The sequence below is a fragment of the Zootoca vivipara genome, chromosome 7, assembly GCF_963506605.1.
Source record: "Zootoca vivipara chromosome 7, rZooViv1.1, whole genome shotgun sequence".
Lineage (NCBI taxonomy): Eukaryota > Metazoa > Chordata > Lepidosauria > Squamata > Lacertidae > Zootoca > Zootoca vivipara.
In genome coordinates, this window is record NC_083282.1 from 51749162 (window position 1) to 51777056 (window position 27895).

Consider the following 27895-nt stretch of genomic DNA (forward strand, 5'->3'; position numbering starts at 1 on the left):
AGGGATGGGGAAGATTTTATTAAATATTCCAGATGCCATTTCCCATTCTGTGCTGGGCACTTAAGAGAAGTGCATGGTCTTTTAGAGATTATGTGGTAAATAAAAACAAAACAGGTTACAGATCCTAGGCATTTAGGCAATGCTTATGACAGTAGGATTCACTATGCATTTTCATTAATATCTTCATTTTTAATTTTAAAATCTTAAAAATTCTCCATCTTTAAAGATTACGAGTTAACTCTGATACTGTGTTTGTTGTGCACTGTTTGTGACATTAAATACATAACACTGTGTAATATACATTAGCATGTAATAGAGGAAATCCCTCTACAAAACTTAACTAAATACCAATTTCAGCCCACATTTTAGTATTTTTTTCATCACTGATAGTAGCAATGAAATCCATGGTCCCACAGTCTCCAGGCTAGGAACCTGAAATATTTTTGACAAACAATAATTGCATTGCTTGAAGCAGCAGGCAGCAGTCAGAGCCTTTATTCAACCTCAACGATGGTCATTAAAATGGGCCATGGTCTTAAGGGATCAATTAAGATTACCTTAGCACCCAGTAAATATTACACTAGTTGTTTTAATGAATTATCTGCTATAATTTCCAATTAATGCATTGTATACGTATTGCCCTTTACATTGAATTGGGGAAGGAGGTTAGAGAGACTGAGCATATAAAAGGAATTGTAATTTAAGAGGAAACAAGTGCATTTGTGTGTTCACATGTTATTACAAAAGATGGTATTAAGCCATATTCCTTCCAGTGTTAAACTAGAAAGTGCTCGTGTTTTTGTAATATAATACTTGTAATTACAAACATATGTGCCCCCCCAAAAGCCACTTAGCAACTTTTTATCAACTGAACAAACTTCATAGATAGCTAAGTTTACATATGAAAATTTGAGTTAGAGCAAATACGAAGGTATATTATACAGAGTCAGACCAGTATTTTCTATTCTGGCAACAGATCTCAGATAGAGGTCTCACGGTTTGAGTTCCTTTAACTAGATGTCTCTATTATACCTGGGACTTTCTGCATACAATGCATATCCTTGATCATGTAACTATGGATCCTGCCCATAGTTGTGAACTACACAGCATCACAATTAATGTAAATCTGGGACTAGGAGTAGAATCCCAGCCTCCTGAAATCTATGGTGAAAACAGAAGCTATTCCTATCTCAAACTTGAGCAGTTGGGCAGCCATGCACATTTGCAGGCACAAAAACAGAGCAGATAAGTTGTTTACTTTCCTCACCTCTAGCAAAGGAGTTATTCATTCATTTCTTTTAATTTAATGATAGGAAAATTCCAATTATTAACAATGATTTAAAAAACCTTCCGTTAAAAGTTCTATTTCACTTCTTTCTACTCACACATCACATGGTCCATAGATCTCAATGGCCTCATAGCCGATGTGCCTCGCTGAGGACAGCAACATTAAGGATGGGGCAAGAGTTCATCTTGGGGCCATTTGACATATATGTTATTGAACTTCATGTCCCAAAATAGCAGCGCCCTGCTATACTCAAATTAGCTGCCCATTTTGAGTTTCATTTCTCAGAGGGCACACTAAAATATAATATCCAAACATGAGACAAGTGCTTGGCAGAATTCAGCTGCAGTCTGTCACTATTCAAGAAGCCATCTCTCATAATATGCATTTAACAAAAATAAAGGGGAACCAGCAAGTACAAATTAAAACATGAAAAACATTGTCAGACTGTACAAACCCTCTTTTTATACTGCTCAGTAAAGTTGACAGTTTTGCGGAGCACTGAGAATATAAAAGGCTACCTCTTGCCATGTCAAAGGGGACACAGGTGACATTTGGCAGAATGGTCCTCAGATACTTTATTTGTCACATCCTACATCACAGACAAGAAGCAATTAAAGACAATAGATAAAACATGAGGTGTAAGGGTTCAGAAATAAACTTTTCTTCAACAAATCCACGAACATTCAAATTTGAGACAATGGCCCAATTTGCCTATGGTTTAATGTGAATGAGCTCCTCCCCCACTTGACAAAACAAGCCAATCTGGCTTGCCATGTCATCCAAGTGCCTGCAGATTGATTCCCCCAAATACACAAGTGGAACCATGGTTTGTTCCTGACTTACTGCTCATGGTATATTTGAAGAGAAACAAACTACAAGCCCAGGTTCTGACAACACAACAAGCCACGCTCAGGCTTGTTTTTTGAAGCAGGGGAACTGGCACCACTGTAACTTTTGAACAATGTGCACCAGCATGCTGCTCTTCCTATTTAACTATAGCAAACAAGGCCAAAATAAATGATCCTACCCCTCTCTCTTAAAGAGTGCCAAACAAAAGCAAGCATTCCCCACTGTTGAGAGTCATGTGAGACAATAAGCTAACAAGCCTTAAGCAGCACTGGTATCCTCTAAATCAGGGTTTCCCGTATTTAGGTCTCCAGCTGTTTTTTTCAGACTACAATTCCCATCATTCCTGACCACTGGTCCTGCTAGCTAAGGATGATGGTAGTTCAAAAACAGCTGAAGACCCAAGTTTGGGAAACCCTGCCTAAATTTACAAGTAGAGGACCATGCTAGAATTGTACGGAAATTTATCCACAATTCTACCATGGAGAAACTGTTTTGATGGTAGGAGGTGTGTCTGGGTTTTGTTTTTTAAAGGTATACCCCTTCAAGGAGGTTATTTGCTTTTGCAAGTGGCTGTGATATTACACCAAGATTACTTGACTGCTCACTTGCATTATTTACTATACGTGTGAAAGACTAAAATGCCAATCGAGCTACATGGACAGTTCAACATTCATACTTAGCAAACGATCATACTGAAAAAATGTATTAATGGTTCTAATAAAATCCGTTGTCATGAGAAGTGGCAAATAGTACTCAAAAGCAGCTTCTTTATTACAGAGATTAAAGCATACATACCACTCCAGTGTAAAACAGGCCCACAACACTGCCATTTCTCTCTCTCTCTCTCTCTCTCTCTCACACACACACACACACGCTACCCCCCACCCCACCACCAGTGGGGTGGGGGTGTCTGGAAACAACCATATTGACAGATGAATAAAACCAGACAAAGCATTATGAAATATGCACAATATTTGATTTAAACTGTTATTTTCCCCTTTCAGGACAAGTTGCACTTTTAATGTTAGAAAACAGGTGAATTCAGTCACCACCACACAAGATTCCTGGAATTTTTCACTACAGTAATACATACTCCAATTATAATTCTTAGAGAGTAACTCATTTTAAGGAATCTGATTTCAGAATCAGCAGGAATTTGAATCAAATTTCATCAATTATCTTACTTTCATGAAAAACGACACCCAAGTTGGAAGAAGTTACGTTGCTGAGCTTGTACTTCTTGGCTCGGAAGAACAAGGTTTAGGAGGCTCATCCTCCAAATTGTGTAATGCTCAATTGCAAAAGGATTGCAACCCCCCAACTTCTTCTCTGGCTCAAAATTTAATTCAAATTTCTCTCAACTCCTGTCTTCCTAACCTGCCCACAGACATGCACACCCCAACATCCCTCTTCCCTTCAACCCTTTTTATGGTATTGATATAGGTGGCAGCAGCTAACTACAGCTTTAAGGAAAGAAAGGGAGGCATCCACCCTTCCAGTAGCCCTTGGGAAAACTCTGTACCCCAGAGCTATTTGTGGCTGTGCAGTGCACCATAGGCCAGAAAGGGGACATGAAGAATCTCTTCCCTGCCTAACTCCACAGCCCACTGCTGCTACCTGCCATACTTGCAAAGCAAGTCAGGCTGAGGGACTGATGGTTAAGTAGGAGGGAAGGGGCTGGGTAGGTGGTAGCTGAGAAGTAAGTCTGGGTATTCAGAGGGCTGGGTAAGCCTAATTTTAATAGCCTCAGAATTAACAGCTTTTTTCCAGAACACAAGCAGCTCACCAATCTCTTATTTTGTAAGTTCTGGTATAACTACTAACTAGGAGAGAATGGCACTCCATTTCTTTCTTGGCAAAATTTTAAACTAGTTAACAAAATGAGGGCTTCTTAGAAAAAAGGAGAGTTGGCGACAGAGGGATGTGATTACAAGAATATGGCTAACAACAAGTATAAAGTTTTTCAGGAAATAAGAGCTATGCTGCATCTAAAATAATGACTGTAATTTTAGGTCAAACTTTCATACAAAGTTGTTTTTTCTATTTTCAAGAGGATCTAATGGGAGCTAATTCAAGGTTAAACCCAAAAATATTAATTAGATACATCAAAACACTCCAGCATATTCTATTTACTCTACATCACACACTTTCTAATCTATGACACTGAAACACAGAAGGGATGTCATTAGAAAATCACTATTGCGGTTTTTTTTACAACAGGATGACAGATAAAACTGCAGAGAGCCTGAAGCTGGTTTTGTCCTCCCAGCAAAGAAAATCCATCTCTCTCCATACTGGAAAAACAGCAGAGGTTGTACATTCACTCACAATGCTCCCGTGCTTCAGATTCATGAAGATTACCCAGCAGTTACTTGCAAACTTGCTGCTAAAACTAGTTTTAAGCAGCAAGACAACCCTGATTTAAGTAGGGCTGCTTCAATGCAAAAACCAACATAGACCTCACATAAATGAGGAACAATACACTAAGCACTGGCATTAAATCTGAACAAATTATTTGTAAATATGTATCAACAGATCTATCACACTGCCCATGATATACCAGCATTTGTCTGACTCAAGTGCACAAGTTCAGCAATTATTTTTGCAATCAAAGATTCAACCTCCTCTCTGCAACTGTTAAAAGACTAGAAATTTACATATAAAATAAAAGCTGGGGTTCCCAAGGTCTATGAGATGCACAGGTTAGGTGGAGGGACAGATGCAGTCTTCAGGATGTTGGATGCTCAGCCTCAATTTAAATCTAAAACTTATTGGAAGGAATAATTCTTAAGCATTTTCACCTCCCTTTTCAGCAGTACCTGAATACAGTATATAAATCTAAAAGCTTTTTGGATTTAGAGACCAAAGAAAGCTGCATTGTTATGGTAAAGCACAGTAGGAAGTCTAAATTAAGACTTCTTAATGTTAAACCGAGGATCAGTCTACCTTCTTAGTACTGTTGTGCTTGAATCTAAACATCCCATTACATACCCTATGTTAGATGCATTGTTTGCCAATGCAGAATGTTCCAGTGTGGTAATTAGAAATGCTCTGAAAAGGTGAGTTGATATGGTGACATTTTCATTTATCTTGCTAAGGAAGTTTCATGAATTGTTAATTACAGAATACCCTGAGATACTGGGAAAGCTGTAGACTTATCTCTATAGTGCATTAATAGAAGGTGAAAAGGTGAGGCTTAATAAGCTGGAGCAAGGACTGGGTTAAAATACACAACTGGTGAAGAATTCCAGACTATTTGAACCTCAGGAGCTGCATCTTCCATTTCCAGTTAAGAAGGCAAACATCAGCCACTCACTGCAGTTGCATTAACAGCATAAATCCATCCCACATTAAACTACTTTCTTGGCACAATTTATTTTTCCTGGACACCCCCCCCCCCAAAAAAAAATGCTGTTAGCAAATCATTAACGATATTCTATTCTAAACTGTCAGTTTAACAGCCCTATAAAAACGTTTTAGAGTGTTTTTTTAATATAAAAGTGTGCATGCTGTAGATATTAAAACTGCAGTCACCCTTACAGGCATCTCAGTTCTCTTTCAATCTTTCATGCCTAATCTATTCAATGAGACACAAAACCCCTTAGCTGAAGGCAACAGTTTGCTATATTGGAAAGTGCCACATATAGCTTAGTAAGAGAAATTATATTGTACACTTCAAGACACTAATCAAGCCCTTTGAATTAATTTTTTATTGTTTTGTTTTTTAAGATGAAGGGCAGCGAAGTGGCGCAGCATAATTTCAGATTTTTTCTAGACATTCACGTTTAAGCCACTCATTGAATAATGCCTCTCAGCCTTCTCCTGTGTAAAAACTTTTGGCATTAGTGATCACTGGCTTCACTTTTGCCATTGTGATCCCACACTATGGAATGCTATCCCTTCACTAAAAATAGGGAACTCAAGCAAATAAACAGAATTGTATCTCAAATTTGACAGCAACTTTCCAAAGTAGAAAGTATACTTTTACTTCATGCTGCATGACTATTTCATATATTCTTATGTTGTTAAGTATATAATGGGAAGAGATAATGATAAATTAAATAAGAGTACTGCAGGTTTAATTTCACATCTTGGCTATAATCTGACATAGAAGAAGTCACCAAATACAGCAACTAGGTCCTGTCCCAAGCCAGGGATTAACTAATGCCCCTCCCCAAACCTTCCCCAGGCCCACCCCCTCCCACAACCGTTTCCAAAATCTCCCAACTAGACAACACTGTTGGCAAATCAAGACAGCATGAAACATACATCAATAGAAACAAACATGTGACATGTGCCAATGCATCAGGTTAGGTATCCTATTAAATGACACAGTTCTCCACATCAGCATTTCTGCTTGGGAGCCAGTTGTACCTTTGCCACTGAGGGATGAAGTTTACATTTGAGCATGCTCCGTGGTGCATTTACAAGTGCTGCAATGCTACAAAGGACATGGAACACCTGAAGCTTTTCCCTGGGACTTCTTTTCAGGGACGTAATGCAACTGTCCCACCATGCAGTGACACTCAAAAGTACAATCCAATGTTGTAGCACAAATTACAACATCCAGTTTAGTAGGGTGTAAGGCATGTGGACAAAAAGAGATATCAGCAGTATGCAGCAGGAAGAAGAAGAATTCCACACCAGCAGAAAGCATTGGTGGCTCGATGCTTCAGTTCACTAGTTTTTAAACTCATTTTGAATCCCTGATTCCTATTTATTGAGGCTGGAATTCATTTAGTTTCTGAGGCCGTGTGCTGTTGAGTGAGTGGTGACAAATTCCTTGCGTTTCTGTTCATTGTTAGATGATCAACATATTGACTGAATCTGTAGAAAGAACGGAGCACCAAGAATGCTTCTCAGGGTATTGTAACTTGGCCTTCTCCTCTAAGTGTCACTGTTCTAAATTTGGGTAAGGGAGTGGGGTTCAGGGAGTCAAACTGGCCCAGCCATTAGCACTGTCACAAAATAAGTTTCTTTTTAAAAAAACAAACAAAAGGCAAACAAGATTATGAAGCCCTCCTTTACAGAAGCAGCTCATTTTAAAAAAATCCCGCAAAATCAGAGTGTTAGGCTTCTCCATCTAAAAAAAGGTTACACGCATGCGCTGAGAAAGTGACCACCACACAGATCTCAACAGCACCTTACTGTACAAAATCTAAGACTTAAAAGAACTGAGCTCACATTTCAGCCTTCTTTAACTGAAAGGATAAAGAGGCCTAGCTATGGCTGGGACAACATACATAGGGGCATTTCAGAAGACAAGGCAAAGGTGAAGCTAGTAGCCTTGCCTTTCAGGTTGTCAAAACTGTGTTAATAGGGAAGGGGCACTTCATGCACAATATGTGTTTTACAAAATACATATCCAAGAAAAAGCAAGAAAACCCCACTTTGCACTAGAATGCAACACTCAAATATTTGCTCTGCCAAAGGCTGCCGCTGATGTCGTGTTTGACAAGAGGAAGCATGTGAAAGAGGCAAGAAGAGGGGAGAAAAGGAAATCCAAGTTTCAGTCTACTTTTCAAAATCTGTTTCTCTCAAAAGGCCATCTTCAGTCATCTGATGTCGGACAGTGCACTCTCCTTTGAGAATGATGTGGTCACAACAGGAGTGCCATTGTTGGCCAAACAGCCTTGCCTCCAGGTTTCAAAATATGAAGCCTGCACAGGTTTGTGATACTGCAGAACTTTTATGGCATCATCTATCTGAAACCATTTCCGTTTCCTTCCTGTAGAAAGAGAGACGGGGAAATTAGTAACACAGCAAAGCAATTAATGATTTTATATTTCCTTCTATAGATAATTTCCACAGACATATAGTATGCCTATTCCTACTGCAAATGCACTGCAACAGCACACAGTAATTCAATGGCACCTGTGATACAATGACTCACTGAATGTTCACTTCTTCAATATACAACTGTAACGATTAACTTCGCACAATACAACATTGGGGGGGGGCATGGACTGACCTCTAGTGTGTGGGCTCAATTTTGTGTGCTAGGCTTTCCCAACCATCCCACCAGCCTCTCCCTAGAACCTCATACCCTCTCCAGGTTCTCCTTTCCCCACCTTTGAGCAGTTTCCCTCCTACCAGCAGATCAGCACACGTATGGGAGGAACACGAGAAGAGTCTGCTAGTTCAGGCCAATGTCCCATTTACTCCAGCACTGAGTTTTCACAGTGGCAACCAGATGCTTATGGGAAGCCCAAAAGCAAGGTAAGAGAATGGGATGTATATCCTTTGGTAGTGTACTTTGAGCTTTAGCCCCAGTCATCCCAATATGCAGTCCCCAATAACCAGCCCTCCAAAGGAATGTGGCGCTTGGAGGAGGAAGGTTCTTCAGTCCTACGGTACATTACAGCAGCAAATCTTTAGTTTAACAAATATTTTCCAAAATTTAAAAAACAACAACTAAGATCTCACTTGTTTCTTCTAAAGGAGAATGAGCTGGAAAACAATGCATTTCGTAAGGAAGCTCCTGAGACTAACAGAATGCAGCTGCTCACTTTTCTTAGAGAAAATCAATGGGAGAAGGAAAGTTATAGGAAAAACTGTGTATCACTGTGTGCTTGTGAATTTCATTGAGAGATATATTCATCTCTTTCCATTCTGTAAATAATTTAGGCAGCAATTCTAATCCCACTTATCTGAGAAAAAGCCCCACTGATTTCAATAGGATTTACATCTAAGTAAACAAGGTTAGGACTGTGGTTAGTTTGAAGCTGGGAAATAAATTTGGTAAGAAGCAATTTTCTAAGTAATATGCTATTCTACAAGATGTGTAATATCATACAGAAAAGTGAATCAAAACATGGGCATGAAGAAGCATCGGATGAAAAGAATAATACATTAATATGAATTTTGCAATGATTTGAGACTGCTATAGGAGGGGCAATTAGTAAATTTCCACACACACTAAACATGGACAAACTAAAATTAAAAAATCAGTGATGCTGCAAAAAATCATGGAAACAGATAGTTAAGACTCTTCCACTTCCAAAATCTGGTTTTCGCCCTCTTTGTGACTGTTCAGTTTTTTTAAATCAAATTCTCTTTGAAATCATCAGGACTAGAATTCTTTATCTGTCTTTTTTTTTTTTTACAGAAAGCTGAAATTTATAGGAGTCTGACAAGAGCTGCCAAGCCCAGAGTATTTTGGAAACTGTATACTGATGGTTGTCCTTTTCTACTTTAAACAAAATAGTACAATTCTATTTCTTACACTTTCTCTCCCCCCCCCAAACACCCCGGCCACAATCACCTACATATATAAAACAGGAGTGAGGAAAATCTTTTCAGCCTGAGAGCTGCATTTCCTCATGGGCAACCATCTAGGCCACATGCCAGTGGGAGGGGGGGGGGAGTCAGAGACAAATGTGGACAGAGAATCAAATGTGATTCTTATTATTCTTACTGTAGGCTGCATTCCAGGCACACAAAACTCAGAGGTTGTTACGCCCACCCACACCCCCACATTCATCCGGTTAAGCAACATCTACCAAGGTTCAAGAAGCCAGGCAAAAGCAGTAAAGGAAGGTGTGAAGCAGGGCTAGTGAAAAGTGTGGCCTGGGGGCGAATCCCGAGGGCCAAAAAGAAAGGGTGAGAGGACTGCAGTCCCCACACCTGATATAAAGCTGAATCTAATACAGAGAAGAGGATTCTGCTATTACAATCCTACAGAGAATCAGGAATATAGATGAATGTAAGTGTCTCACCAATATTCACAGAGTCCTCCCAGTCTTCCAATACTTCTGTGACAATAAGTACGTAAACATATGTTCTGTGTTTTCTGTCCTGGTTCTAAAAGGAGGAGCAACATTAAAGTTAGGTTCCAAGGTTCATAACACCTGCAAAACTTTATTCTTATTATTCTTATTCTTATTCTTATTCTTCTTTCAAAACCAAAAAGAAGCAAAATACACAATCAAATTCAAAATCCATATTCGTTTTCTAACATGAGCCTATTACATAAATTACCTAAATTAAAATATACATCATTACTGTAGACTTCCCTTTGCTGTATGTAAATACAACGCAGTTAGAAAATTTATGTTATATATAATGTTACAGATTCCCACATACCCCCTACTCCCCCTCACCCGTGCATGATCTCAATATTTTACTTCTTCCATCTTGATGTGCTGTTATAATTTAATAATTTTTCAACTGATTCTACTGTTCTTTTCTTGCTTACCCCTGCACGTTTTACACATTGTCTGTTAATATTTCAATTCTGAAACAATGGTTTTTCACTCCATCCAACTCTTTGATTATTCTCTGATTTGAGTGGCCTTTAATACCGGTAATTGCTGTCAATTTTGCCATTTCTACAAACTCACAGAGTTTGTTTTGCCATTCTAATAATGATGGGATTTTCTCCCCCTTCCAATTCTATGCGATCAGTATTCTGGTCGCTGCAGTAACGTAAAGCAATACATTTTTCTTGTCTCTGGGGATGTCATTAGATATTAGGGAAACATAGGGAAATTGAACGATCTGTCTCAGTGGATGCTCTACGTTTTCAAAATTCAATCATGTAATATGCATGATACCACAATGGCTGTATCTGCAAGTGAATGTAAGGCATAAGTGATGATTTGCCACAGTGGAGGGGAACCTCCAGCCCACAAGGGCTTCAAATCACACCCAACTGTCCCACACCTGACATCAAACATCATATATGACACTGGGTTATGGGGCAGGTAAAGACATTCAGTAGCCAGCTTCTGATTGTCCCTTGGTAAGTGGGACTCACTGACAGCAGTCATCAGCTGACTGGCATTGGTAGGAACCCTGTTATAATTTATCCTTCTGTAGGTAGTTTTGCATCCCTGGTCTAAAGAGTAAAAAAAAACACATATGAGAACAAACTTGAACTAGAGTTCCTTTGCAAAGCAACTTTTAATTCATGTTCACTTCACCTAGCAATAATAGGAACTACTTTCAGTGAACTTTGCCAAACCAAAGTAGCTGATTCCAAGCACTGTTTGTAGCTTACAGGGATGTGTGAACAGGGCCAATGAGAAAAGTGTTAACCAACTCCTCAAAATGCTTAAACTTACCTCAAAAATTCCTACTAATCTTCCCAATGTCCCTTTCACTCCAGCCTGTGAGAAATTCAAAGACAAGAAAGAAAGATAAGTTACAGCTCAATATTTCAGTCTGGGCCAAATTACACATGGTGTAGAAGGTCTATGACGGAAAAAGCTTATGGAAGAGCCAAAGCTTAAAAACAGCTGGGAGGGTCGGGGGAGAGGATTGGCTTCTGATAGCAGCACTAGGGTAGAGGATGTTTAATCCTTTCCTCATGTAATTTTCATGATTACAATTGCCCCCAAAGCTGCTATCCATCCCCCAGTGTTTGTGAGTTAAGCAGCTTTGAGAAGGCACATCATGAAGTGTTTAAAACCAGCAAGGGGTGGGTGAGGGAAAATTTGGGCTAGGAAAACGAGGGGTTAAAATGCACATTTACAGTTATGAGTACTGGGGCAAATTCTACAGCAGTATCCATCTCAACTCACAGATGGAACTAACAATGAGTTTTGTTCATAAAGAGTTAACAAAACCATAGCACTATTAATTGGTTAGAGATTTGTTTCAATAGAGGGACTGTTTTGAGAAGACCAAGGAAAAATAATAAGAAATTGATAAGCAGCATGAACAGCTTAGGGCCGAAGCAAGTTTTGGAGATTTACCTCTTCACAAACTTCCCGCACTGCAGCCACACTAGGCTCCTCTTCAGGCTCCATACCACCACCTGGGACAATCCATCTATCTGGATGACGACTACTGCTCACTAACAGCACCTACCGGGGGGAAAACAGAGTACTTGCATATATATATATTATTTCACTGGCTGCTCAACTTCAGAATACAATCTTGTTACAAAAGAATGCTGCTGACTGGTTGGGGGTGGGGGTTAAGTTCTTATAAGAAATCTCTCGCTTTCTTTTTTGCTAATCTTCTCTCTATACTTATGGAGTCATCATGTCCTCTTGAGTTTCATTATACACAGGCAAAGGAAAAAGCTTAAGGAACTACTGGGTGAAGTCCCGTGGTCAGAAATACTCAAAGAAAAGCAAATCCAAGAGGGATGGGAGTTTCTTAAAGGTGACATACTGAAGGCACAAAGGCAGACAATTCCAACAAGTAAGCACCTGAAGAAACTGTGTGGCTGCACATGAAGCTTACAGATGAGCTGAGATGTAAGAAGTGCATGTATAAGAAATTACTCTTGTGGTCCCTTCCAACTCTACAATTCTATGGTTCTATGGAAGAAAAAATAAATCATGGAAGAAGAGTATACATGAGTAGTCAACAGTTGCAGGCCAGAGCTCAGAATGAATTCAGTGGGGAGAAGAAGAAGAAATGCTACTCAGTGACAGAGACATGGCGGAACTGCTCAACACCTACTTTGCCTCTTTCTTCACCCCAAAGAAAAGCAGTGCCCAACCTTGTGGTAACAGAATAAACAATGCAAGAAGGGAGTTGAAGCCTGTGATTTAAAAAAAGAGGTGGTAAGGGAACACCTAGCTACTTTAAATGAATTCAAATCACCAGGCCCTGGTGAGCTGTATCTAAGGGTACTAAAGGAGCTTGTAGATCAAACAGTGTGGTGCAGCAGCAAAGCAAAAAGCTAATGCTACTCTAAGCTGCATCAAAAAAGTACAGTGTCCTGATAAAGAGAAGTAACAGTACTGCTCTATTCTGCCTTGGTCAGGCCACATCTAGAGTACTGTGTCCAGTTCTGGGCACCACAGTCTAAGAAGGATCTTGACAAGCTGGAATGTGTGCAGTATGTTGGCAACTGCAGCCTGACTCACCACTCCAAAGGGATAGACTTGTATCAGACTTCCTCGAGTGGGAATGGACCTACTGGTTATCAAGAGCAATGGGGGAGAGTTTCTCATCGACAGTGCCTGGGCAGGCTACCTGGAGTCAACATCCACCTTTCCACTGGTGGTAGACCTGAGAGTCCAACCATTTCCATAATGACCCACTATGTGAGGGCAGCAGCTGGTTGAGCACCTGGCTGAGCTGCCTTAACAAAAGGCAATACATTTTTCAAGGGGTGCACCAGGCTTCAGAAGAACTAATCTGAACAGGAAAAGCAAGTCTGTTTTGTTTTCACCTCTTGCATTCCATGTTATTAACAGACATACTATATCAAGGAACTTGAAGATACCTCCTTTTTCAAGAGGTGTTCTATGACAGTATTCTTTAAACATTAATACTCTTACTGTCACTTTTACTTCCACATTCTCCCAGTAAAATATGGTGGCAAACCTAACCCTGACTAGAGATTAAAAGCATTGAGTATCCTGCCATCCTCTGCAACTAGAAACTCCTGCTGGCACTTGGTACTCCAAACCTCTGCCACGACTCTGATGGAGTTCAACATATTATAAATGTTGAACTCTATCAGAACAATTATCAAAGTGATCAAAGACAGCTGCTCTGGGGATTTCAACATAAATTATTAAATTGACAATATGATTACAATAGATTCAGACAACCACTTCAGAATGAACCTTCCGAAAAAGTAAATCCATGTGCCAGTTCCATAGCATTTATCCTGCACACATACATATACCGTATCTTTATCCATACTGAAGATCTGGAACGAACTCACAAGAAGCCACATAATGTTGAAGGTTTCGTCCCCTTTCACATTCAGTCAAAAGCAGAAGTGAAACCTTCCAATTTCATTCTTGCAGCCGTTGAAGAGGGGAGGGCGAGAATCTGATGCTTGCACAACCACATTCTCATAACACTAAACCATGCTTTAGCATTTTTCATGAACGAGGCCTTTATGTCACCTGAGCAAAAGACATTGTTGTATTATCACTTTGACTCAAAATCCTTCAGTGGAAGAATGCACATTAATTTAGTAATTTATGCTTGTTGCACTTTTGTTTTGCTACATAAAAGTTTGGTCTTACTGACAAGTTGTGATTTGCCCTTTCTGTAGACTAATTGTCCTACGAGTGGATTGTGCCTTTACCTCTCTCTGACAGCAGGCACACTTTTTATGGTCAACAGTTTTGTATCCCACACTCTCCAGCAGAGCTTCTAAAGGAAATAAGTATATGAAACTCTTTCAAGTTAAAACAGAAAACTTGAAAAGGGGCTTCATATAATTCAGAAATTCATCCACAAATCAGAACTGCTGTTTGGAATCTGAAAAGTTCAAATTGAGCTGTGGGGTGCAAGGCATATGAGATAAATAGTGTGGTGTTAAGTAACTGCTACTGCACCAGCCCCAGGAAAGGGTCCCATGCCCTTGCACAGGCATGTTTGAATTCTACCATTCACTCCCTGTCACATATTTCATTCTGCTCCCATCCAGGATTGGAAATTAGCCAGGTGCCAGGCGCATTTTGCACCTAGCTATCAACCACTTGCAACCAAGTGAAGATGCCTGGGCCAGACTTCTCCACCATCTGGATGTGCATGCCTGGGGATCATTGGATCTGGGCTGTTTTCACACACTAATACCACATCCTGTAGAATTCTATCTGAACCCTGCCCTCTTGGAAACGCTGATTTGAACCCTCATAACAACAAAACTCCCAATCTATTTCAAATTCCAACTGAGATAATTCAGTAGCAACCCTACGAAAGAACAGATAAATAGTCTCAACATCTACAACAATTTGATAACCATGCCCACAACCCACAATATAGACACCTGCATTTGTCTGCCCTCCTCTCTTTCTTAAGTTATTTCTCTTCCTCATTTGTCAGCTCTTGCTTCATGATTTATGTTTTAGTTCTAGATAAGCTTGATAACCATTTTCAGACTTATCATTCAGCTAGAGCACCTGTCACCACCTCTTCAGAATGTGCACTAGCACAAAGTCAATAAATAATTGGATTATAACAAATAACTTTATGAAATGAGTATAAGTGTTTCCAAGATTCCCAACACTTTAAAAAATCACTTGTAAGACTATGTAACATAATAACATTATCTAAGGCAAAATACAATACAATTCTACACTGATTTATATGAAACAAATTGTACACAGGATGTTCACCTATGTATAATTAATCACTTTGCTATGGGATCCTGCAGAGAAAAGGGTAGCATGAGAGAATATCTAGTGTATATACAACTCTCTGGTACATGTTTTTGTGAGAACACAGTATAAGGAAAGCAGAAGCAGTTAAACAACTAAATGGCCAAAAAATAGGAATACTGAAGAATGCATAGAACAGAAGAGAAACTGAATTCATTGCATCCATTATCCCTGCAGAAATGGTCATATGATACACACAGCAAACTTCTTTTTTAATGTAGTGCACAGGATCTAATGAAAAAGAATCAGAAGTAACAACTCACTAAGCCTAATGGTATTCACTTGGGAGTTGTTAAATATGAATATGGTGTTATTTAAACAAAGATCACAAATTTGTCAACCTAAATCTTGTTCTAGGTAAATTCATAGAAAGCATTTAGGCCTGTAAAGCCGTCAAATTCTCATATAAGACTTACTATGGAATGCTCTAAAGCAAAATAAATTGCCTCATCAATCTTCATGAGTATCAATTTCTGGAGTATCAACAGGCATGCTGACACACATGATCCAGTTAAAACTATGGTCCGATTCTCTGGTTGCAACTAGCCATTACTTGTTGTAAAGGAGGATCCCTAGTTGGTACACAACACTAAACCAAGTTTCTTTGAAAATGAAAATGAAAATTAACTCAGCAAAAGTCTTCCTGCCCATGCAGGAAGAAGAAAGGAAGCTTGAGCTCAAAGAGGCTTGTGCACAAATTGCTAAATAATGGTTAAATGTTACATGGCCTACTCAGTTGATTTTCAAAATGATGTCCACAACATTTTCCAACATTTTCTAACTAAACTTAAGATCCAAGTGGTAAAAGAAAAATTATCTTTTTGAATAGTACACTATCCTACCCTTCCTACCACTACCACTACCACTACCACTACCCTATCCTAATAAAATCACAGTTTGTACAATGGATAATAGCATTCCCCCTTCTAAAAAGGTTGACTAATGTGGTCGGGTGTATGAGGAGGAAGCCAACCATGCAGGTATAAAGATTGCATTATATAAAGGTCCCAAGTTGCATATCAGCTCATTTGTTTGAATGCTCTCCTATGTTAAAACTCGCTTCACATAAAAGGCTGTCATGGGGAGAAGGACTCCAGCCTAGCCTTCTCATTCACTTATTTGTTCTCTTTGCAGCAAGCATTTGTTTTACTTAAGGAAGCATTCAAACATGTGACCACCTTCCTGCAATCTGAACTGACATAATCCAGGAAAAGCTACCATGCAGTATTTCTAAACCAAAGCTTGATCATTAGAATTTTAAAAAAGAATTAGATCCATTTACAGAAGATGGTGAATCAATAACTGTTAGGAGCCTGTCATCAATATTTTCACTAGTATATTCCTACTCACTCCCATGAGCATATACTGCTAAAGAGGATTTCAGCCCATAAGAAAACCTGCTGGAATAAGAAGCCTTTCTCATTTTGTTGGCTACAGTGAAAGCCTGATACAGAGGAAATCTTAACCAAACTTGTCAAAGCCTAATGCTTTATCACAATCCTGCGTCCTAACCTATAGTGTCGATATAAAAGGGGAACCCTCCAATGTCTCTTCATCTATGAGGGTCATTCAACAGTGTTCTGAAATAGGTAAAATCAATGGGGTGAGAAAAGCTTGTTGCAAAATTGATTTTCAAATTTCCATACAAGTTTAAACATACTGGTATGTGGTATTACTCAGTGGAAACCACTCAGCAGTGAAAGCAATGCTCTGAAAGCAATGCTCTAATTAAGTAATTATTCAGAAAACAGCAAGAGCATGATCAGTTAAGTTAAGCTTCTCACTTATTTCAGCTGCGGACAGTTAAGTACATTATTTTGTTTGTTATATGGTTGGAAATCAATTTTTAGCTATTTTTGAAATTTATTTGATTGTTAAGTTGCTTTGAGCCATCTTTCTGTATATAAAGCAACAAATAAATGCAATACATATTAATAAGTATGTGCTCAGCATACTGTTATTGATGATATTCCACTGTGATATCCCACTGGTGCAACACACTTTCGCCTGCACAAACAGGGCTTCCCCTTCCTCCAGAGCAGATTACGGATGCAGAAGGTAGAAGAGGATAAGGAAGTCCCAAGTTGCTTCCACCGGCATGGTGTTGGATCTCACCCAGAGTTATTTGCATAGATCATTCCCTTGAGGAATCTGCTAAATTGAAACGCTCCACAGAACAAAAATTCAAAACAGCACTTCTCTAAATCTTCAGGGGAAGTGTGAGAGGCATCCTACTGTGTATACAACTATTAAGACTGCTCAACTGACTGTGTGAGAACACAAGCAGGAATTGGATCTTAATACTCACTTCACTCCCATGACCTGTCAGCAAAGTGATCAAATGGCAGAAAGAGTGAAGGAGGGGGAGGAGCTTCTGGCAAAGTTCAATAGCAAATGACATGGGTATAGCAGAAATAAGAAGGCTTGTTTCTCGCAGTTCGTACTACTTACTGAAATAGGAAAGAAAGAGAGCACATTTGAGAAAGTGGTAAAAGCAATCTGCCAAGTCCCTCCCAACAATTTTACTAAACTCTGAGAAAAAGGGTCGTGAAATCAATTTATTTTGGGATCTCTCTTATAACACCAATTAACGATTTTACCACCTCTCTTTTTGTTTCCTTTTCTTAAAACCCATTGTGAGTTCAGGTAATGAAAAGCATTATGTATTATGGTATTATGAAAAGCAACTGAAGAACTGTCAAGAATAAAGGAAGGAGGGAAAATGAGGAAAATATAGTTTGCTTCTCTCCCTTCAGCTTAACAAGCAGGTCTTTGTATGCACGATATACACAGAATGGAAAAGGGGGCGGGTAAAGGAGTTGCTTTCCTCTTTTGTTTTTGTTTTTTAAAAAGAGCAATTGAGTTGTGTCACGTTCTTCATTCTGAAGTAATATTTAAACTGCAGAATATGCTAAAAAGCAAAATGTTCCAATTGTACTTCGGTTCTCAAAAATCATATAATAACGGGAACATGTCACTTTCTGGAAAAGCCTCAAACCTTCAACTTTCAAAGGTCTTAAAATCGGATAGAACGTTTTATGCAGCCATTTTATTACATGACAACCCCCCCCCCCAAAAAAAGCTAAGGCCATCATCTATGAGTTCTATGTTTGGGGCCACATGGAGAGAAGAGGGTGTCCATGTAGCATTGGATACAGCCCTAAACCTTTAATCCTAATCCCATTTACCTAGGAATAAGCGCCAGTGAAATCAATGGGACTTCTTTCTGAGGAGATATGGTTAGGATTGCATACTAAGAATCTGAATAGTTCCCTAGCATGGAAAAGTCTTTTGCTTAATGCTTAAAAATAAGGTACCCATATATGACGCATGTTTATTTCAAGAAAGAGAGAATTGCCAACTTCTCTGGAAGCTTGTCAAAATTAAGAACTGTTCCAGGTGAGCAAAAAGTGAAGACCTCTAAATTGGAAAAGGGTAATATTTGGACTCCTCCTTTCACGTTGTGAATGTCTCAAACACATGTACTTATGAGTAGGCAGAATAAACATTATAAAAATACTCGTGCAATTTTGCAAAAAATAAAATAAAAAATGAAGTGACATACAACAAACATATATAAATAAATACCACCAAACTGCCAGATCACAGATCAGCAGCTGTTATAAAAAAAAAGATTCCCTTCCTCTTTAACTGTCTATGTATGCTTGGCAGCATAGAAAAAATTTCAGCAAATGTCTAAAAGTTAATTCTCAGGACACTTGCCAAATCTTTATTTGAAGAACATTCCATCCAACTGGGTCAACGATACTGAAGGCTCAAGTTTGTATTATCAGATGAGCCTCACCAACTCAGGGGTAAGTAAACTTTTTGTGGGATGCTAAAAATGCAGCCACCACTTTCAGACTGTTCACATTCCAAAAGTGACTTAATACACATGCATGTGAGTGGGCAGAACACACATTATTGTAGTAAACTTTATGAACTTATTTGCAAGGAGCAATTTTTAAAAGACTGAAAGTGGACATTTGCAACAATGTAAGTTTGTGATATTTACATTTCACTAGAGATTTCCAAAGCTTTTTGTTTTCCAGTGTCTATATTAGGGAAGGATACTTTTTGACAAGAAAAGAATACTTACACCCCAGTACCATGTGTGAGGCTGAATTGAAACAACAAAGAACAAATTCCAATGAAGTTTCAGCTGACAAGTCCAGGGTGTTTTACATGAGAAGCATTATGAATTACCGTAAGACTGTTTCCATTTGGATTTTGTACTCCAGTTGTACAGTAGATACTGCTGCTTTCTAGTATTTACGCAAGCTGATTGTAACATGTGTTTTAATTTGTAGATTCCAACCATAAGATTAAAAATTGCTATAATGATAACACATTAAAATGCAGAATACTATTTGAAGTATAAGGTAATAATAGTTAATTCGTTGAGCGGAAAAAGATGGATGCTATTATTGTTCCCATGAAACTTGATCAACTTCTCATCCTCCTGACATTTTTCGGAGTACACTTACTTTCATTGGTTTCCTAACACGTTCCCTAGTACGTTTCTGAGCACAATTCAAAGTGTTGATGCTGACCTTTAAAGCCCTAAACGGCCTCAGTCCTATATACCTGAAGGAGCGTCTCCACCCCCATTGTTCAGCCAGGACACTGAGATCCAGCGCCGAGGGCCTTCTGGCGGTTCCCTCACTGCGAGAAGCAAAGCTACAGGGAACCAGGCAGAGGGCCTTCTCGGTAGTGGCGCCCACCCTGTGGAACGCCCTTCCATCCGAAGTCAGGGAGATGAACAACTACCTGACATTTAGAAAACACCTAAAGGCAGCCCTGTTTAGGGAAGTTTTTAATCTGTGATATTTTAATGTATTTTTATATTTGTTGGAAGCCGCCCAGAGTGGCAGGGGAAACCCAGCTAGATGGGCGGGGTATAAATAAAATAATAACAATAACAATAACAATAATAATAATAATAGCAAAAGCACTTTTCATTTCATAATTCAATAAAGTTCCAGATTCACTAAATTTTGAACAGCATGCTTTCTACCCTGATCCAACAACTGCATATTTACAACATAATTCTATGCACGATTCTTCACATGTAAACACCACTATACTTAATGGATCTTACTCCTTCAAAGCTGGGTGGGCTTTGGGAAGGTGGTGGGAAGGCTCTTGGGCCCATATAAGCATGCCACCTTCCTCCCTAGCCGGGCAGAAGCTTCCCGGGGGACTAGTCTAATACTCCATGTCCACTGACACCACTGGTTAGGATTGTTAAATTGCTGTGTTAGTGTTAGCAAAATCATGATGGTTAGTCATCAAAAATGTGTTATTGATAAACAATACTAAACTTATTAGTATTACAAATCTGGATAAAATGCAGATTTGGAAATAAAGTTATTTCAAGATCCCACACTTTAAAAACACATTTTAAATGAGTTCAGTTTGGTTAGGATTCTTCATCTCACCGTAAGATTAAGTGCTGAGAAGATTACTTTCTCTTCCCAACACTACAATGCTCAAAATAAGATTGCATTAGGGTGTATTGGAATTTATCACTTTTTTGTAATGTGCTGAGTTGTCTCAGGAACAATCCCATTTGAAAATATATAAGTATCAATGACACTTAATGGCAACACCCCCCCACCCACAATGTGATAACACAGACCTTGGACCCAGCCCAAACGCATTGCCAACCTCTCAGTTATGATATTAGTTACCCATTTCAGGCACAAATGCCCAAGAATTGTGCCTTCATTGAGCTAATTCAGGCATAACATTCCTGGCTTCATAAACGAGAAGTGGTGAACCTCTTCAAACCCATCCATTTATATCAAGAGGGGAGCGAAGTGAGTATCATTTGACCTAGCCTGGACCAGTCCTAAAGCTGATCAGTACATGTGAAAAGGATCTAGGAGTCCTGGTAGACCACAAACTTGACATGAGTCAACAGTGTGATGCAGCAGCTAAAAAAGCCAATGCAATTCTGGGCTGCATCAATAGGAGTATAGCGTCTAGATCAAGGGAAGTAATAGTACCACTGTATTCTGCTCTGGTCAGACCTCACCTGGAGTACTGTGTCCAGTTCTGGGCACCACAGTTCAAGAAGGATACTGACAAGCTGGAACATGTCCAGAGGAGGGCAACCAAAATGGTCAAATGCCTGGAAACGATGCCTTATGAGGAACGGCTTAGGGAGCTGGGTATGTTTAGCCTGGAGAAGAGAAGGTTAAGGGGTGATATGATAGCCATGTTCAAATATATAAAAGGATGTCATATAGAGGAGGGAGAAAGGTTGTTTTCTGCTGCTCCAGAGAAGTGGACACGGAGCAATGGATTCAAACTACAAGAAAGAAGATTCCACCTAAACATTAGGAAGAACTTCCTGACAGTAAGAGCTGTTCGACAATGGAATTTGCTGCCAAGAAGTGTGGTGGAGTCTCCTTCTTTGGAGGTCTTTAAGCAGAGGCTTGACAACCATATGTCAAGAATGCTTTGACGGTGTTTCCTGCTTGGCAGGGGTTTGGACTGGATGGCCCTTGTGGTCTCTTCCAACTCTATGATTTTATGATTCTATGTGAAACTCAACCCTGTTGCTGTGGTGCATAGATGCAGTTTCTACTAAGGTACATTTCCTCCTTTACCTCCTCTTTGTTTTCCTTTCATTATGTCAAACCCTTTCAAAGCTGCCCCTATTTTCAAGTTGAGACATGAACCTGACAGACCTTTATCCAAAGGTGTTGATAGCTAACCATGGTAGTGTGTCCATAATTCCATGCAGTGTCCGCCCTGTTTTATTTTGCCCCAGCGTCAAACAACCATTGTTGGTTCATGACTTACCAGTAAACCTCACAACATTAGCTTAAAATAGCTAATAACATGGACATAGCCAGGATTTGGGGGGGGGGGTCAGAACTTTGTTAGGGTGACAGAACCAATGTGATTGGTCAGTTAGTTTAGTATTTCTATTGTTTGATCGGGGGGAGCAGCTGCCCCCCTGGCTACGCCCATGCTTCATAATCTACTTAAACATGACCCAAGGCTCCCTCAATTGTTACATTGGGCCTAGTGATGTTAAATTCTCGAGAATAATCTTTTGGAGAATATTCTTGATTAATTAGATGTGCACATTTAAAGCAGCTGTGTAGATGACACAGAATTTACGGTTGGAGAATATTCTCTGCAGAATATTCTCACCTCACATCACTAATTAAGCCATTCAACTTTCTTCTATTTCCCGCTCCCACAGAGCAGTTTCTACTCCCACTTTTCATCCCTCATGGTTTGTCTCATTCTCTGCAGAGCTCTTCCTCTTACAAGGAGAGAAAGCAATAAAAAACAACTCAATGGAATATTCTGCTCTTTGCCACAATAAGCCATCTTCCAAGAGAGCTCACTTGCCCTTCTTCCACCACCACCATTCCTGCTTTGTCCCTTAGGATTGTGTGTGTAGCACACACTTAGTCAAGCAGAAGAGGAAGCCATCTCACATGCTTACAGAAGAGGGTCATTCCTGAGGCAAAAATGGTGAAAGGAAGGTCAAGGATAATCTTAAAATACTGTGGGACACATAAAATTAGGTTGTGCACCACATGGCATGGAGGCTGCAGGTTCTCCATCCCAGGCATAAATCTATGGCTCACAAAGTTGAGAACAAGCATAGAGCCTAAGTACTCCTCCCTCTTCCTCTCACACACCAGCTTCAGAAAGGAAATCCTGTCTTAATATCCTGTTCAGTAAATGGACATTAAACCAATGTTTAGTCTCAACAGGCAACTCAGGTTTAAACAAACCAGGATCAATGTCAGCATTTGAGGGGCAAAAAGGTAAGGGAGCAGCAAAACCAATTGTATGTGTTTGCAGCCACATAAACATTGTTATGAAGCCAGAAATGTTACTGGCTCACTGAAATCCAACTTAACTGGTTTAAGCCTGTGTAGAATAGCATACCGATAGGCAGGTTTCTTAGAGAATGGCTGACCTATAGGCATAAGACATGAAAACACTTGAAGGGATATTGTTTCCTAATGTATAAAACAGTTCACCTCCAAATCATTGTGGCATTATCCAACAAGAGAAAGGAATAATGGTCACAATAGTTCTGATTTTATTTCTGTGTTTGTAAATATGAAACCCACCTTCTCCACCAAATGGTGGAAATACTGTCTAATACCCTTTTCTGTTTGGATGTGACCTGTATTTGGTTGCCTTATTAGTAATTTTTAAAATGACTACCCTTTTCTTGAAAAAGTCAGACTGGTTCATTGTTGCCTGTTTATTTTGTGTTTAGTTGAAAGTGCTGGTTCTTAACTTTATGCTGCTATATGGCTTGGGACAGACTTAGTTGGTCTCTAAGGTGCTACTGGACATTTTATTTATTTATTTTATTTATTTCGACTGCGTCAGACCAACACGGCTACCTACCTGAATTTGGGATCCCAGGATCACCTCCACTTGTACATGCATGACCATGTACTCCATTCAACATCTTAGGTCCTACTTCTGCCAATGTTTGAAACTCCCATTGTTCCACCCTGTGATCCCCGATGAAGGGTGGTATAGAAAATTTAATAATAAAAATTTCTGCTTGTCTTTCATTCTATTGGTCTGTAATCTGAAATTTTTTAATTTTAATTTTAATAATTTTCTGTAAGTCACACTGAATTTATTAAAGATAAAGTAAGATAAGAAATACTGCTTTTAATTGATTCTGTGATTTGACTTGACTTTTATTCTAGATTTTGATATGTTAATATTATTGTACTGAATTAATTGTTATTTTGCTTTGCAATTTTAATGCAGATCACTTTGGAATGTCTAAAGTAGAAAATAGCTAATAAGTGCAATAAATAATAGTACATACATGTTTTATTTAAAAATACAAGCCATATACAGACAGACACCCTGGCAGTAGAATTAAGTGCTTCTACATGCCTTAAAAAGGCAATACTCCCAATTCATTTTCCTCCTGGTGGCAATTTCTTCTAGTTACAAATATAATGAGAATGACAATACATTGGATTCAAACTAACTTCTAGTTTAACTTAGGCCCAATGAAATAAAAGGGCCTGGTTAGTTATGGCTAAATGAAATACTATTGATTTCAATTAGAATAAATTTCAGCAATCTGGATACAACACAATGAACCTAAGTAACAAATAACTAGGTAAAACTAACTTGACAGAATATTGGTGCCTTGATATCCACCAACAGCCTCTAGCAACTAGGCCCAAGCACCATATTCCCTGTGCAACCATGCCAGCTTGCAGACAGAGGAAATTACTGACCATGATCTGTTGCTCTACAAAGCCTTCCTGCAGATGGTCAGCAGAAATACTGCAAACTTTAGTCTAGATGAAGATCAGATGACTGGAGAGGTCAACAATGTCCCATAATTGCTGATTTTGGCCCAATTCCTCAGTGCAAACTGCAACAGACTACCTGAAAGTCTACCGGAGCCTATTGAAATGGCTACATTGACAACCCCAATCCGACAGAATTTAGTTAGGGAGTTCTGAGTGGTAGCAAAGAAAGCTGCTTGCTACACTGCACTATTTACTTAGGACTTCCATAAATCTTTAATTTTAATCTCACCTCAGTTATGAAGTTAGTATGTAGGTAAAGAGAAGCTGCTCTCTCACATTTAACCTCAGCTGCCTATCTGCAGTATGATGGTAACAAAATTTAACCTGCTTTAGAAAATTATTGAAAGGATTAATGACATATTACTTGCATGTTAAGTACCTCGAACACTTCAACACTATATAAATGTTACAGATTATTTAAATAAAATTTACATCTAAGATGCCATGTTGTTTAATAGGAATATCTTGATATTTAACCTAAAATATGTGTTAAAATTTAAACTGAAATAAACTGTTTAAATGCAAGTTTACCCCCTTCAATATGTGGGGAGGGGGGTGGGACTTGTCAGGATAACCAGTCTCTCAATCCCATTTTCTCTCTCACAAACCCCTCTAATGGCAATTTCTGGCAAGTAACCAGTTCCTTTTATCCCAGTTTCTTTTTATAAATCCAGAATCAAATTTCTTTCTGCCATGTCATATGATGTGCTTAACTGAGCATGGTGGTAGCAGATCACTGCCAAATCCCATGCCATGCCACGCCACACCAGTTCATGTCACCGTTCATTGTTTTAAATCTTTCATTCTGCATGCTTTCCTCATTTCTATCCCATCACAATACTGAGCTCTCTTGTCCTCTTAATTGTGCCTTGAGAAAACTATTCCTTCATTCATCCACATCATTTAAGCGACTCTAGGAATCAGGAGGTGCTCTTGATAATTTGATTTTGCCTGTTACTTTCCTACTAAAAATCATATACTTACCCTGTACCACAGTATGTTTTGCTTACTCATGCTTCTGGTTTTTAAAGACCAAGGAGGTTAGTAGCCATTCTTTTTAACAGAACAGATTATGTATATATACAGCCCAATCAATTCACATGAAACTTTATCAGCAAAAAAGTGGGTCAATATTCCCCAAAACTTGCAATCTAAACCATTTACTTGTTGCATAGCATTCTATACATGAAAAGAGCCACAACAGTTTTGTTTCAACAACTGCACACACACACAGCCTTTGATCTCTTAACCATAATTTCTAGAGACTAGCACTTCTTTGTGGCACTCCCCTTCAAGCTGCAATCCTATGTGCATGCACACTTACTTGGAAGTTAGCCCAAACTGAACACTGTGGAAGTTACCAAAACATACATGGAATTGCACATTTCCCACATAAAAGTTGTAGAGGTAAGAGTATGAAACCCTGCTCAACTGCCTAGCTTTGGCCCCTAGAAATAATTATTGCACCACCTGCCTGTCTATGTCTTGGGAGTTTAATTCTGATGCCTCTGGAGACTTAAGGTCAGACATGTAATAATTCAGCACTTCCTATGAGGACCCCCTTCGTTTACACAGGAACTTACTCTACTCTAGGAGATTAAGGTTGTCTACATTGCACACATTCTTGAGCTCCGGGAAAGATGGCCAGATACAAAAGAGAACAGCCCTCTTTCACCTTTAACAGTTATGAAGGAGAATTTCAGCAAGTGTAGCTTGTATAACTATTTAAAGGTGCAGATACCGAACGTGCAATTGGACATCTGGACTGGCCACTGGGCCCCAGGCACTAAGTGTGCAGCCAGAGCTTTTAAACAACGGAAAGCTTTGCTTTTCGGAAGTGCCACCTCCCAGCACAAAACGATTCACAGACAGGAGACAGACGCTAATGAGGGGAGTCATGTCACTTCTTGCCTAGTAACAACCGCATGTTACTCTCGGTACTAGCCACTAAGGAGGAAGCAAGCCCCTCCGTCCTCTTTCAAACTGCCGCATGCCTGCCGTCTGGGGAAGCTCTGTCTGGGGAAAGGGAGTTGTTCGCACCCTACGAATCCTTTAAGAAAAGACACCCTCCCTCCCCCTCCCCCTCCCCCTCCCCACAAGCTCCACCCATCTCCTCATCCTCTGTCCCTCTTTCAGCAGCACCATCTAGCCTCCTCCCCCATCTCCCCCCGGCTTCTTCGGAGCTTCCCGTTTGCTATCCCGCCTCCCTTACATGTCGGGTGTGCCATTGCTACCCCCCCCGCGCACTTGCAACACTTAGGGGGCCTCTTCTTCTCGCGCCTTAATAGCCACCCAGTTCCCACCACCACTACCACCCCCATCCCGGCTCATGCTCCCCCACCTCCAGCCGCAGCCCGCCCGCTTTCCTCACTCACCTCTTCCTCGCTCTCGTCGCGGAAGCAGAGGCAAGCCGCCCGTTTCTTGTATCCGTCCCCGTCGTAGGTGCGAGTCTGGTTGGACTTGAGCTTCATCATCCTCCGCTCGGGAGAAGGGGTGGGAGGACCCACTAGGGAGGCAGCTGAGGGGTGGGGGCGAGGGACGGGTGTCGGCTCCGCGCGGGAGAGGGTCGGGATCTCCCAACCACGGGGTGAGGGGGGGGGAAGAGGCGCGGGGACCCGCTATCCCGAAGAGTCTCTGCCTCACACACCAGCCGAGAGGGAGGGGGAAACCCTCTCCGCAGCCGCTACTCGCTCCTAATGCTACCACCCGCCGTCCGCCGCCTCGCTCCCCCTCTCAGCTCTTCCCACGTCGGCACCCCAGCTGCCGCCAGCGCTCCGGCCACCGCCGCCAACGACGACGACCGCGACGCCATCTTGGGACATGCTACGCCAACGGCGCAGAGGCAGCGGGAGGAGAAAGTCGCTGGCTGAAGCTTCTCGCCTCCGACGGGCCGCGGCGCAAGCGGCGTAGCCGAGGGTTGGGAATCGCTCGCGCGCGCGCACCCCCCCCCCCTGCCCTTCGGTTCCGGACACCCGTTACAGAGCGTCGCCTCCCAGCGCGAAGGTTGCGCCTAGACTAGAGCCACACTAAGAGGAACGGTGTCGAGAGCAAGGGGGAGGGGCGCCTTTCTCCCTCCGCCGCCATCGCAGCCTTACGCAGCCTCCGCGCGCCGAAACTACACTGAGCCAGATGTCTGGCGCAACGTTTTTGCACAAGGGCTGACAGCGGCCCTGCGTAAAACGCGTAGCCCGACTGAAACAATGCCCATCTTGTATGAGGAGGAGCAGCACGCCAAAAACGTAACGGCGGAGAAGTCTTGATGCCAGGCTTGTGAGTGTGAAATGAATGAGGGAGAGGCTGAAGAAAGGGGTGTCTCCTCTCTATGTGGTGGTGGT

The 27895-nt window shown here is 40.5% G+C and overlaps 1 protein-coding gene across 2 annotated transcripts; it reads right to left on the reverse strand.

Annotated features, from left to right (window-relative positions):
- NUDT3 (nudix hydrolase 3) lies at window positions 1-27663 on the reverse strand. 2 transcript variants are annotated; one of them, XM_035122598.2, is made up of 5 exons: window positions 26936-27663; window positions 11836-11946; window positions 11203-11247; window positions 9856-9940; window positions 1-7865 (listed from the first exon to the last, which is right to left on the reverse strand). In XM_035122598.2, exons 1-5 carry the CDS (start codon window positions 27032-27034, stop codon window positions 7693-7695), a joined length of 513 nt encoding a protein of 170 aa, XP_034978489.1. In that variant the 5' UTR covers window positions 27035-27663; the 3' UTR covers window positions 1-7692. The 2 variants fall into 2 exon arrangements, with proteins under 2 accessions (XP_034978489.1, XP_060133016.1); XM_060277033.1 differs by lacking the exon at window positions 26936-27663 and adding an exon at window positions 13672-15450.
- Window positions 27664-27895: the final 232 nt, after the last annotated feature.

Excerpts from the sequence above, each read along its gene's own strand:
- NUDT3 (XM_035122598.2), bottom strand. The coding sequence starts at position 27,034 with ATGATGAAGCTCAAGTCCAACCAGACTCGCACCTACGACGGGGACGGA. Across the intron at positions 9,941-11,202 it reads GATTAGTAGGAATTTTTGAG|AACCAGGACAGAAAACACAG; the intron begins GTAAGTTTAAGC and ends TCCTCCTTTTAG. Across the intron at positions 7,866-9,855 it reads GGAGGACTCTGTGAATATTG|GAAGGAAACGGAAATGGTTT; the intron begins GTGAGACACTTA and ends CTCTTTCTACAG.